The 12,179-nt window shown below is 39.6% G+C and overlaps 1 protein-coding gene across 14 annotated transcripts in view; it reads left to right on the top strand.

The window, feature by feature from the left end:
- Positions 1 to 12,179, top strand: part of UBR2 (ubiquitin protein ligase E3 component n-recognin 2) — a 138,919-nt gene that overhangs the window by 105,846 nt on the left and 20,894 nt on the right. For 12 of the 14 annotated variants that reach the window (XM_014532981.1, XM_014532979.1, XM_014532983.1 and 9 more), the window contains 9 exons: positions 384 to 545; positions 1,984 to 2,087; positions 4,705 to 4,783; positions 6,043 to 6,191; positions 6,583 to 6,638; positions 7,341 to 7,437; positions 7,686 to 7,753; positions 10,383 to 10,518; positions 10,960 to 11,050. In XM_014532981.1, the coding sequence (XP_014388467.1) occupies positions 384 to 545; positions 1,984 to 2,087; positions 4,705 to 4,783; positions 6,043 to 6,191; positions 6,583 to 6,638; positions 7,341 to 7,437; positions 7,686 to 7,753; positions 10,383 to 10,518; positions 10,960 to 11,050 (942 nt within the window). Of the gene's footprint in view, positions 1 to 383; positions 546 to 1,983; positions 2,088 to 4,704; positions 4,784 to 6,042; positions 6,192 to 6,582; positions 6,639 to 7,340; positions 7,438 to 7,685; positions 7,754 to 10,382; positions 10,519 to 10,959; positions 11,051 to 12,179 lie in introns of those variants that run through there. The other 2 variants (XM_014532976.1, XM_014532987.1) reach the window with 2 other exon arrangements.

Genomic DNA, 12,179 nt, shown 5'->3' with positions numbered 1-12,179 from the left:
AACTGGGTGGAGGGGAGTTATGGTGGGAAAAAAGAGGAACCAATGTAATAATCTGAACAATAAAGATTTAATTAAAAAAAAGAAAAAGAAAAAAAAAAGAAAGAAAATATTTTTACAGTGTACTTGTTACTTCCTGAGGTTGCCATGGCTCCCCACGCTAAGTTGGGATAACCGCAAATTTTCCTGTTTTAGAACTCATAGAACCCATTCTGATAATTAAAGCAACTCAAAAATTAAAGTACCAGTATTAAAAATCAGTTCATGTTAAGATTTTTATTTTCGCATTATTTGTGAAAACAAATTGTTTAAAATATTGAGGCTTATGGTACTTACTGAAAAAAATTACCGTTGTTTTTGATCCCTCATGTTTTCTAATTGTAAAGGTATTTTGATTCCGTTCAAGCTAAAGAACAGCGAAGGCAACAGAGATTACGTTTACATACAAGCTATGATGTAGAAAATGGAGAATTCCTTTGTCCCCTTTGTGAGTGCTTGAGTAACACTGTTATTCCTCTGCTGCTTCCTCCAAGAAATATTTTTAACAAGTAAGTTTTGGCTCATAAAATCTTTATATCATTGCCTTTGAAGATAATGAAATAAGCCTAGAGGGGGGAATCTAGGTAATTGTATAATGTTTTCCAGATACTTTCCAAACTTTTTATTTAGTCATTTCTTCTAGCAGGCCTAATAAATATTTTGGTTTTTAGAAAGAAATAGGCTAAAAATTAACAATTTCTTGTTTATCCATAGACACTATAGAAAATTCCTATGTATTCATGAAAACTGTCTTTATTTCTAGGATCCTGTTTACTTTTCAAGAGGTGCTCAGTAAATTGATAGGGGAGAGAACAGAAGCTCAAATGGACTTTATTGAATATTCTAACAATTAAATATAATTTTTTTTGCAAATTACTGTCTGATAATAGCTTCAGGAGTTGGGCCAAAACAATGAAAATCTCTTGGTGTATTTAAAATTGATAATTTTTGTCATTTCAAAAATTTTAAGGTGCTTCTAGTTAATAGGTGTGACTTATTTCAAAATATGGATTTAATACTGTCTACTATTTAAATCTGATTTTCATTTCTCAGTTTAGACTTATGGTATCTACATGAACAAATACTAATTTAAGTTTTATGAATATGAATCTATTAATTTTAGAGAGGAAGGGAAAGGGAGAGAGAGATAGAAACATCAATGATGAGAGAATCATTGATTGACTGCCTCCTGCAGGCCCCACACTGAGGATCACGCCCGCCAAGTAGGCATGTGCCCTGACTGGGATTCGAACCGTGACCTCCTGGTTCATAGGTCAACGCTCAACCACTGAGCCAGGCCAGCCTTGCAAGCTCATGCTTTTTAATCACAAAAGAAAATCATGGTATTGACTTATCTGTAGTTGAACTGATAAATTAATCATTGTTAGATTAAGGATTCACTACATGGAGGAAAAAAAACACCTTTGTTGGATTTCACCTCACTTTTGTGGTTTAGGTTTTGTATTTTTTCCATAATAGCCAATTTTGGCATAATAATGAAGAATAAAGGCTTTGGAGTCTGATATGACTGGGTTTGAATGCCAGATCTGTTCCTTAGATGGCCTAGTCAAGTTACATGGTGCTAAACCTCAGTTTCCTCATCTGTAAAATGGGGATAATAATATAACCGGTTTCATTAATATTTGAGGATTGAATCTAATATTGTTAAATGCTTTACTAAGTGCTTGTCACATAATAAGCACTCAGTAAATAATGGTGGTGGTATGAGGACTGTGATATTTCAGAAATACTTGCAAATTCCAATACTGAAAAAAGTGAAGTTTTTGACAAATAATGTTATTAGCATCATAGTAACAAATAATATATTTCTATTTCCATTGGCAAAAATATGTTTAAAATATTAGGCCCATGATCATTTAAGGAGTCTTTATATCTTAACTAAGCAACAACAACAAACTACTAAATACTTTTTATAATTTTTTCTAGCAGGTTAAATTTTTCAGACCAACCAAATCTGACTCAGTGGATTAGAACCATATCTCAGCAAATAAAAGCATTACAGATTCTTAGGAAAGAAGAAAGTATTCCTAGTAAGTTCTGATAATCTGCTTTCATTTTTCCCTAAAGTCCAGAAGGAATTGTTTAAGATTGTTATTTTATTTTATTGTTAACAGTAATGCAAATGTCTCCCATTTTCTCCCTTTTTGCCCCTCTCCACTCAACCCCCACCCCACCCCAGGCCTTCCCCATGCTATTGTCTGTGTCTATAGGTTATGCATGTATGCATATTGCCAGGGTGCTTGTTCCAGCATTAAGAAGGGTTCAGCAATCTGGAAAAGGGGCTGGTGTAATTTAAGTAAGAGTCCAGAGACGAAATATAATTTTGAAAGGCATTTGGAGGTCAGAGGAGCCTAGCTTAAGAAACTAAGATCTCCTCGTCTCAGGACCCCATGCTTTTTATTAACACAAATTGTCCTGAGGCGAGGTGGAGATATACACTTCAAAGGGTAGGGTTTTGTATACAGAGTCCATTGTCAGATTGGAAGTATTAGCCTACGGCTGTTCAGGTGTTTGGCCAGTAGGAGGCAATAACATGTAGATTAAGATGCCTTGAGCTGTCTGGCAGCAAACAATCAATTTAATGCATCCTTTTCAGGTTTGGGGAAATGCTGTCAGCCATTCCCAACAGGTGACAACATATGTGACTCAGCCCTTGTTGAGTCCCCAAGTTCCATCAACCTTTTGATGAAACTCTTGCAATTATGACATGCTGGAATTGGCTTCCGGCAGCATATATGTTCTTTGGTTAATCTCTTCTTGTCTCTTCCCACCCCAACCCCAGTTTTTTATTCTATTTTATGCATCCATGTCTCGAGACGTATTTTATTAGTTTATTTTGTTCTTTAGATTCCACTTATAAGTGAGATTATGTGATATTTGTCTTTCTCTAACTGGCTTATTCACTTAGCATAATATTTTTTTAAATGTTTTTATTGATTTCAGAGAGAGAGATAGAAACATCACTGATGAGAGAGAATCATTGATCCACTGCCTCCTGCATGCCCCACATGAGGGATTGAGCCTGCAACCTGGGCATGTATCCTGACCGGGAATTGAAGCATGATCTTCTGGTTCATAGATCGATGCTCAGTCACTGAGCCATGCTGGCCAGGCAACATAATATTTTTTAAATGAAACCTCTCATTTTAAAATTTGGCTTACTTTGTCTTAATGAACTACATTTGACTTGACTGTGTTCCTTCTTATTCCTTGAAAAGCCACTAGCTTATGTGAGGTTTATAATAAACTAGTGACCCGGTTCAAGAAATTCGTGCACATTAAATGGGAATTAATTAGAGGAAATATTTTAATATTGCTATTTGCCCTTTCTCTATAATGGACGTGTCAGAGATGAAAGAAAATTAGTAAAATGTATATGAAAATCTTCCTCCTGTCAGAGTCTGGGGCACACCACGGGAACCAGAGTCAAGTCGGAAAACACACGAGACCCAGACCAGCTGGCCCCACCCCCATTGGGCTAGATCAGTGATGGCGAACCTATGACACGCGTGTCAGAGGTGACACGCAAACTCATTTTTTTGGTTAATTTTTCTTTGTTAAATGGCATTTGAATATATAAAATAAATATCAAAAATATAAGTCTTTGTTTTACTATGGTTGCAAATATCAAAAAATTTCTATATGTGACACGGCACCAGAGTTAAGTTAGGGTTTTTCAAAATGCTGACACGCCGAGCTCAAAAGGTTCACCATCACTGTCCTAGACTCTTGAGATGGCATTTGAGAAAAACTTAACTCTTTCTTGAATCTACTTGGTGACACAGAGAGGCTCTGAGGCTGACTGGATTGGGTGTCTGGTTACTTCTTAAGCACGTGTAACTCTTCTTGGGTAGCTTAAGATATATTTTAGTTTCCTAGCTGAGGAATTCCTTCTGGTTTTCTCAGATCTGAATCTCTGAGATGGCCAAAGGGATAGTTCTCTTACAATATTAGTGGAAATGAGTTATAATTGGAAGTTCTTTAGTATTTTTGAGGGCACAGCCTCAGGTCCCCGCCCTGGCCCAGCGCCACGCAGCCTCAGGTCCCTGCTGATTGCTCATTAAGGCTTGTTACGGGAACTTGGCCTCCTCTGTGGGCACAGCCATCTTTGTTATGGCATGACAGTCGATTTGCATATTCCCTCTTTATTAGATAGGATACTACTACTCATGTATCCCCCCGTGTTATTGAAGAGCTTCTGATGGTGGGCGAATGTAACTGTCTCTTACAGAGCTAGCTTCAGCTCTCAGTGGCCTAATTAATTTTATTGTTGGCATTACCAAAGGCTTCCCAAGTTTCACAGCATGCACTGCAATTATAACGCAGGGAGAGCAATCTGAGCAGAATTTATATCATTGATTTTTATAAAAAACAAAACAGCAAACTCCTCCTTGCCCTACCTTCCCTAGCTATGTTCTAGTGGTTCTACTATTAGGAAAAGCACAGATTACTAAAGAAGGTGCCTTGATCAATCAGAGCAGTGGGATTTCGCATGCTCTGAATGCATGTTATGCAAGCTTTTATTAATGGAAATTTTTCCTGTAGTTTCTAATTTCTTTGACCTATATTTAGAATGAAATTTATGTTGGACATTCACAGAAATATTGTGGACTGATGAATAATGATATAAAATACTTGTTTCTATAGATATTGCCTCTTCAAAGAATTCAGAAAATATGGATGAATTGCAGCTCCCTGAAGGGTTTAGGCCTGATTTTCATCCTAAGTGAGTACATTATTTATTCCTTTCAAGCTTGGCCCACTTGAAATGAAAGCTAAGTTAGCAGTTAGTAAGAATATGATTTGTAAGCTGGAAGCAAAATATTATAGGACATTGATGTTGAATTCTGAGATTTAAGCATTGCATGATGATATTTATTGCCAGTATATTGATCAGAACCTAAGAATTACATGGCATGTTTCTCACCAACCTCTCCTAGTTCGAATTGCTGACTCCCTATTATACCCCTTTATCTGGCTTTCCTTAACAACACCTCATCAATACATCTAAATCCAAACTGCTCAGTTCCCCCCACATCCTGTGCTTTCCTAACTTCTGATCTCCATATACCTATTATGGCCCCACCAACTTGTTAGTAACCCAGGATCAAATCTAGAGTATTTTTATCCTCTTTTACCCCGTAGCCAATTAGTTATAAAGTATAGCATAAATTCTAGAGCTAGACTGCTTGGTTCGGTTCCTAGTAGCACTGCCTACTAGCTGTGCAGCTGTACAAATTGCTTGATCTCTCTGTACCTCAGGTTCCTCATCTGTAAAGTATTATGAGGTTAAAGTGATATAATACATGTAAAGCCACCTGGACATTATTCCTGGCATGTACTAAGTAACACAATAAAAATAGCACTTAAGTAGAAAAAACATCAGTCCTATGCCTCCCACATTCCCCCTACCTATCCCCAGTCCTGCTGTTTACTTCCATATTTCTAGTTACAACAGTTAGTTAGCTTCTGTTTTGATTTATCATTTCTAAACAGTAATTTGTGTTGACTGGCTAGCAATTTAGTATTCAGCTGTTACCTCAACCCTACCCACTGCTCCTTACCAGTCTCCCAGTAGAGTTCTTCCACAATTTTTGGTTAAATCCATTGGCATTGTTTACATTATAATTGTTGCTACAGATACATGTTACGGGTTATAATTATATATTTTTTCTTCTACAATTTTGTCTTTCCTGTGGTTAATAATTGCCTTGTTTTTTTTTCATGTACTTGGTTTTCTATAGGTGTCACTCCCCCCCCCCCTCTCCCCAAATGCTACAATAGATCTTTCAGATGCCTAGCAATTCCCCTGGCTATGTTCCTCTTATTCGGCTAGATCTCCTATTCTCCTCGTTACTAATTTGCATACAACTGCCTTAGGTAGTTTAAGTGGTTCAGTTCCAACATAGCAAATAGCTGTTAAGAATCTGAAACATTTGATGTGAGCACATTGTTTTGAGCTAATCCTCTCTGTGTTCATTTCAGGAACCCTTATTCTGATAGCATAAAAGAAATGCTAACAACATTTGGAACTGCTACTTACAAGGTGGGACTAAAGGTTCATCCCAATGAAGAAGATCCCCGTGTGCCCATAATGTGTTGGGGTAGTTGTGCATACACCATCCAAAGCATAGGTAAGAGATTTAAAGTCTCTCATTAAGTCACAAGCATACATGGACATGAGTTATGTGTAGAAGCCTGTATTTACATGACATGTTTAAAGTGGGCAACAATATGAAGACCTTGAAGTAGGAAATGCAACATACTGACAAAATATTAGATTGACAGGTTGTAAATTAACCAGCAACAGAGAACTCATTTTGGTGGGGATTTAGCTTCTTGTCAGTTGAGGGAATGTGTTTTAATTTTTACTTTTCATCCAAAGTTCATTCATGTATAATGACTTGGAAATTTCAAAACCTGACAGTATTGTGCTCTCTCCAAAAAGAATGTTTATACTATTTTTTGAAATCGTGATAAAATATACATACAAAATTTATCATCTTAATCACTTTTAATCTGCAGAAAGAATTTTAAGTGATGAAGATAAACCATTATTTGGTCCTTTGCCTTGCAGACTGGTAAGTTATTAATTTACTCAATTCACAGAATGGTAGAATGAAAATTCTTTGGTTCTGCTTTTTTTAAAGCTTAAAAACTGAATTGGTTATTTAGGCATAGCTTTACTCATTTCATAGTAAACCCATTTTCTATACTGATATTGAAGAAGTAATGTTTGTGGTTTAATTTCTAGTTTTTCTTTTAAATTGACTTCAGCTCTTTTCATCTAGAGTTCTTAGTTAAACACATGAAAAGATGGGAAAAAAATAAAAACCGTGCTTGTTCTCCACATGCGACTACCTTTCATAAGCGACATTTAAATTAAGTACACACTGATGTCAAAACAGTACATTTTATGCCTAGAAAAATGAGGAGGGGAAATATACAGTCAAAGATAGCTAATTTTTACTGTGTAGCTAGTGTCAGTTACATCATAAAATTGTCCTTAAGAGTAAAATCATGTAATTTGATTCATGTAGAATCACCCTGGTTGGGGTGTGTATGGGAGGCAACCTATCAATATCTCTCTTCCTCTCTTCCTCTCTCTCTCTAAAATCAATAAAAAACATTTTTTTAAAAGATATCATAAATTCAGTTGCATACCATTTAGAGAGATTTCATTGTGCGTCTAGCTTTGCTTCAATTGGCTGTATTTTGAACTAGCAGTCCTCAAAAGAGAGAACTACTTCTTATGCTGGCTTCTTTGTGTCAATCTATTTCAGGATGACTGTCTTAGGTCACTAACAAGATTTGCTGCAGCGCATTGGACAGTGGCATTACTTTCAGTGGTGCAAGGGCACTTTTGTAAACTTTTTGCATGTGAGTATTAATACATGTACCATAGATGTTATGGTAATTTTTCATCTATAATTTTGTTTTTAGTCATGCAACTTCTCGCCATTATAAGAGAAATATTTTGGTAATACTGTTTGTTTTATATACAAGTTCTAGCTTACAAATTCATATATTGCAAAAAGATAAATGTAAACTAGGTTATATACATTTTAAAAATAATACTTATGTTGGCATATGAAATGTGCTAATGTATTTTTTCTTTAAATATTTAGCATTGGTGCCTAATGACAATTATGGAGACCTTCCATGCATATTAGATATTGACATGTTTCATTTATTGGTGAGTATCTTGTAATTTGTGTTTGACATTTCCTTTATTGTACAATAGAACTTTACCTTAGACTAGTGAAAATTACAGAGGCAGACAGGAGGAGTTACCATCTTACCACTTCTGAATATAGTTCTTTCTTAGAGGCCTCAAAAAGAAAACATTGCTTGGCCTGTGTGACTCAGTGGTTGAGCATCGACCCATGAACCAGGAGATCATGGTTTGATTCCTTCTCAGGACACATACCCGGGTTACGGGCTCAATCCCCAGTTGGGGGTGTGCAGGAGGCAGCTGATCAATGATTTTTTTTTTTTAATATATTTTATTGATTTCTTACAGAGAGGAAGGGAGAGGGATAGAGAGTTAGAAACATCGATGAGAGAGAAACATCGACTAGCTGCCTCCTGCACACCCCCCACTGGGGATGTGCCTGCAACCAAGGCACATGCCCTTGACCAGAATCGAACCTGGGACCCTTCAGTCCGCAGGCCGATGCTCTATCCACTGAGCCAAACTGGTCAGGGCTGATCAATGATTCTTATCATTGATATTTCTCTCCCTCTCCCTTCCTCCCTGAAATCAATAAAAAATATATTTTAAAAAATAATTTTCAACTCTCTATGCTTTTTGCCTACAGAGACGTAAAAATAATACTAGTGATTAAGGGTTGCTGCTGACCCATACAGTGCTATTGAGCAGATACAGCCCTGTCTGTGGTCACACTACTTAGCAATAGAAATCTCCTTTGTGTGATTTAGGGAAAGGTATGTCTTCTGGGCAGGCTGGTGCCAGGACACACCACTGGCTGAACTTCAGCCCCACCTCAAAGGGTCCCCTTCCTCAGGACATTGAGTGCAGTGCCACAGGCAGCAGCCTCAAGTGCTGTTTCCTTCATCGCTTTGGGCATCAGGTTCTGTACCTTTAAGCTGGTTAGTGCCCACCTCATACAGTGTGTCAGAACTCAGTGGGATGACCAGTGTGAGGAGCTTAGAGCACTGAGTCCCTAGTAAGTGTTAGCCTTTGTCACTGTTCCCATCGCTCCTGTGAAACCACCATCGTATAGGCAGCAGGAGGTAATAGGAGAGCTAACACTTATTGTAGACCTGACTGCTTTCACATGCATTCTTATTTAGTCCTTTACAGCCTTGCTACTGAAGTATTAAAAACACATGTATATCATCTGTAGTTTACTAACAGGGAAACTGAGACTCAGAGGTGTTAACTTGTCTAAAAAGCTCATAAGAGGAGCTGGAATTCATAGCTAGATCATTGTAGGTCCAAAATCCATGCTTTTTCCACTGCTTGCTCCTAGAAAGATTTCAACTGTTTTTTGTTTGCTTGTTTTTCATTAGAATAGTTTTTTTACTTTTAGAGAGAGAGAGGAGAGAGGGAGAGAAAGAGAGACATCAATGTGAGAGTGAGACATCGTTCAGCTGCCTCCTAATGCCCCCCATTGGGGATCGAGCCCGCAACCCGGGCATGTGCCCTTGACTGGGAATTGAACCAGCAACCTCCTGGTACACGGGACGACACCCAACCAACTGAGCCTCACGAGCCAAGGCTATTATTTTTATTACTAGAGGCCTGGTGCATGGGATTCATGTACTGGGGTGGAGGGGGCGGGGGCGGGGAGGGCATGGCCTGCAGGGGATCAGCCTGCTGCGGGAACAGCCACTCAAGCAGCTATGGATCTGCCCTCTGAGCTGCTGCTCCCGCTGCGGGAGCGCTGCTCTTCACAGTCACCAAGCGGTGCTCCCACTCTGGGAGCACACTGACCACCAGGGGCAGCTCCTGCATTGAGCGTCTGCCCCCTAGCGGTCAGTGCGTATCATAGCGACTGCTCAACAGGTCGTTCTGGTTGTTCCACCATTCAGTCGCTGGGCTTTTATTATATAGGATTATTTACAACTAGAGGCCCGGTGCACGAAATTTGTGCACTGGCGGGGTGGGGGGGTGTCCTCAGCCCAGCCTGCACCCTCTCCAATCTGGGACCCCTCGGGGGATGTCTGACTGCCGGTTTAGGCAGTCGGACATCCCTCTCACAATCCGGGACTGCTGGCTCCCAACCGCTTGCCTGCCTGCCTGCCTACCTGCCTACCTGCCTGCCTGATTGCCCCTAACTGCTTCTGCCTGCCAGCCTGCTCACCCCCTAACCACTCCCCTGCCAGCCTGATCAATGCCTAACTGCTCCCCTGCCAGCCCGATCGCCCACAACTGCCCTCCTCTACTGGCCTGATTGCCCACAACTGCCCTCCCATGCCGGCCATCTTGTGGCTGTGGGCGCCACCATCTTTGAGGGCGGGGCAGCAATTAGCATATTCCCTCCTTATTGGCGGTGGGCACCACCATCTTTGCAATGGCTTGAGGGTCAATTAGCATATTCCCTCTTCATTAGATAGGATAAGTTCTATAGAGGGGAATCACTGAATAAATGAAATGATAGTACCCATCAAGACTCTACTCTTAAAAGGAATTTCATTTAGCCAATTCAAGTGGGATTTCTAATGTATGTGCTATTTAAGAAGAAAGATTTCTTAAAGGGAGGAGCTGAGCTCCAAAGGGGGTCATATCAATAAGATGGAAACACGTTTAGGTGTGAAGGGAATGGCAAGCTGTCTGACACTCTATATTTGGTATCTAGGTGGGCTTGGTGCTTGCTTTCCCTGCGTTGCAGTGTCAGGATTTTTCAGGGATCAGCCTTGGCACTGGAGACCTCCATATTTTCCATCTGGTTACTATGGCACACATCATCCAGATCCTACTTACCTCATGTACAGGTAACTCCTTTTTGTCAGCTTCTTGAAGGAAGTATTAAAGGAAAAGGTACTTGGATGAGAATAGTATATAAATTATAATTAGGCTACTTGTCCGTATTGTTTAATGTGACAAACTTTGAAACAAATTTCTTTCTATTAAAATTCCTTAACAATGTGAGTCATTTTTATTTTATAAGTTTAGTCATATTTGAGTACCATAGACTGTATGTTTAGCTGATCTAGCTCACTGCATGCTACCGGGCACCCTGAATCAGCACAGCTTCATTCTCAAAGCCTGCAGGCTCCTTATTATGATGGAGAGCAATACTGTGCTCACACCTGAGGAATTTAAGTTCTGTGTGTTTTGTGGGAGTATTTTCATGCTATATTTGAGTGCTTAAATGACGTGGTCACCAATCCACTTAATAGGCAAATACAGAGTACTATTTCCTTTTCTTTCAGAAGAGAATGGAATGGATCAAGAAACTCCTGCTGGTGAAGAAGAATTAGCAGTTCTTGCTTTGTATAAAACACTTCGCCAGTGTACAGGAAGGTGGGATCATAATCTTTACATGATAGCATGAAAAAGGCACTTATTTGTAAATAAGGGAAAGTGCTGTGTGTTGACATGTTTTTATTGTTGTCGTTTTTATTGATTTTTGGAGAGAGAGGAACATTGATTGGCTGCCTCCTGCATGCCCCCTTCCAGGGATCAAGCCCACAACATGGGCATGTACCCTGACCAAGAATGGAGCCTGCAACCTTTCGGTGCACAGGCTGACGCCCAACCAACTGAGCCACACTGGCCAGGACAGTTGATGTTTTACAAAAGAATTCTCAGAGCTTCTCACATTTACTTGGCCATGGAACCCTTCTTTTGCTTAGGATATGGTACATGGAGACATGGAATTTATTTTGGAAAGTGCTATTCTAAAACATTATCCCACTAGGAATTAAAAAGTGCAAATTAAATTGGCCTAATCTGTTTTTAAGGCAATATCAAGACTGGCAGGAATGCAGTGAAATTATTCGAACCTGACATATTGTTGGAGTCCTTTTGAATTGGTACAACAACTTCATTTAGCTTCCTCATAGTATATGTCAAGAACTTTTGTTTCTTTACCAAGTTATCCCATTTCTGAGAATCCACACTAACAAAATAATCCAATATATGGATAAACCTGCCCAGCCAGCATGGCTTAGTGGTTGAGCGTTGAGCTGTGAACTAGGGCACATGCCTGGGTTTGCAAGTTCGACACCCCCATGTGGGGCATGAGGGAGGCAGCCAAGCAATGATTCTCATCATTGATGTTTCTATTTCTCTCTCCCTCTCCCTTCCTCTCTGAAATCAATAAAAATACATATATACTAATAAAAGAGAAACATGGTAATTAGCGTACGACTGCTACCCTTCCCATTGGCTAATCAGGGAGATATGCAAATTAACTGCCAGCCAAGATGGCAGCCGGCAGCCAGGCAGCTGATGCGAACAGGGAGGCTTGCTTCCTTCAGTGACAGAGGACTCCAACGTTCCCCGCCTGACTTGCCGGCCTCTCAGCTGCAACTCTAAGCAACTATGTTGCAAATATAGAAGCTAAACAAAACCCCAGAAACCTGCTTTAGTCAGCGGGCTTCAGCCAGCCGGACCGCAACATTGTATCAAATACAGAAGGTAAACAAAG

Source organism: Myotis brandtii, unplaced genomic scaffold, assembly GCF_000412655.1.
Source record: "Myotis brandtii unplaced genomic scaffold, ASM41265v1 scaffold929, whole genome shotgun sequence".
Taxonomy (NCBI): domain Eukaryota; kingdom Metazoa; phylum Chordata; class Mammalia; order Chiroptera; family Vespertilionidae; genus Myotis; species Myotis brandtii.
Note: the sequence above shows the minus strand (reverse complement) of the source record. Positions and strands in the feature narration are given on the sequence as shown.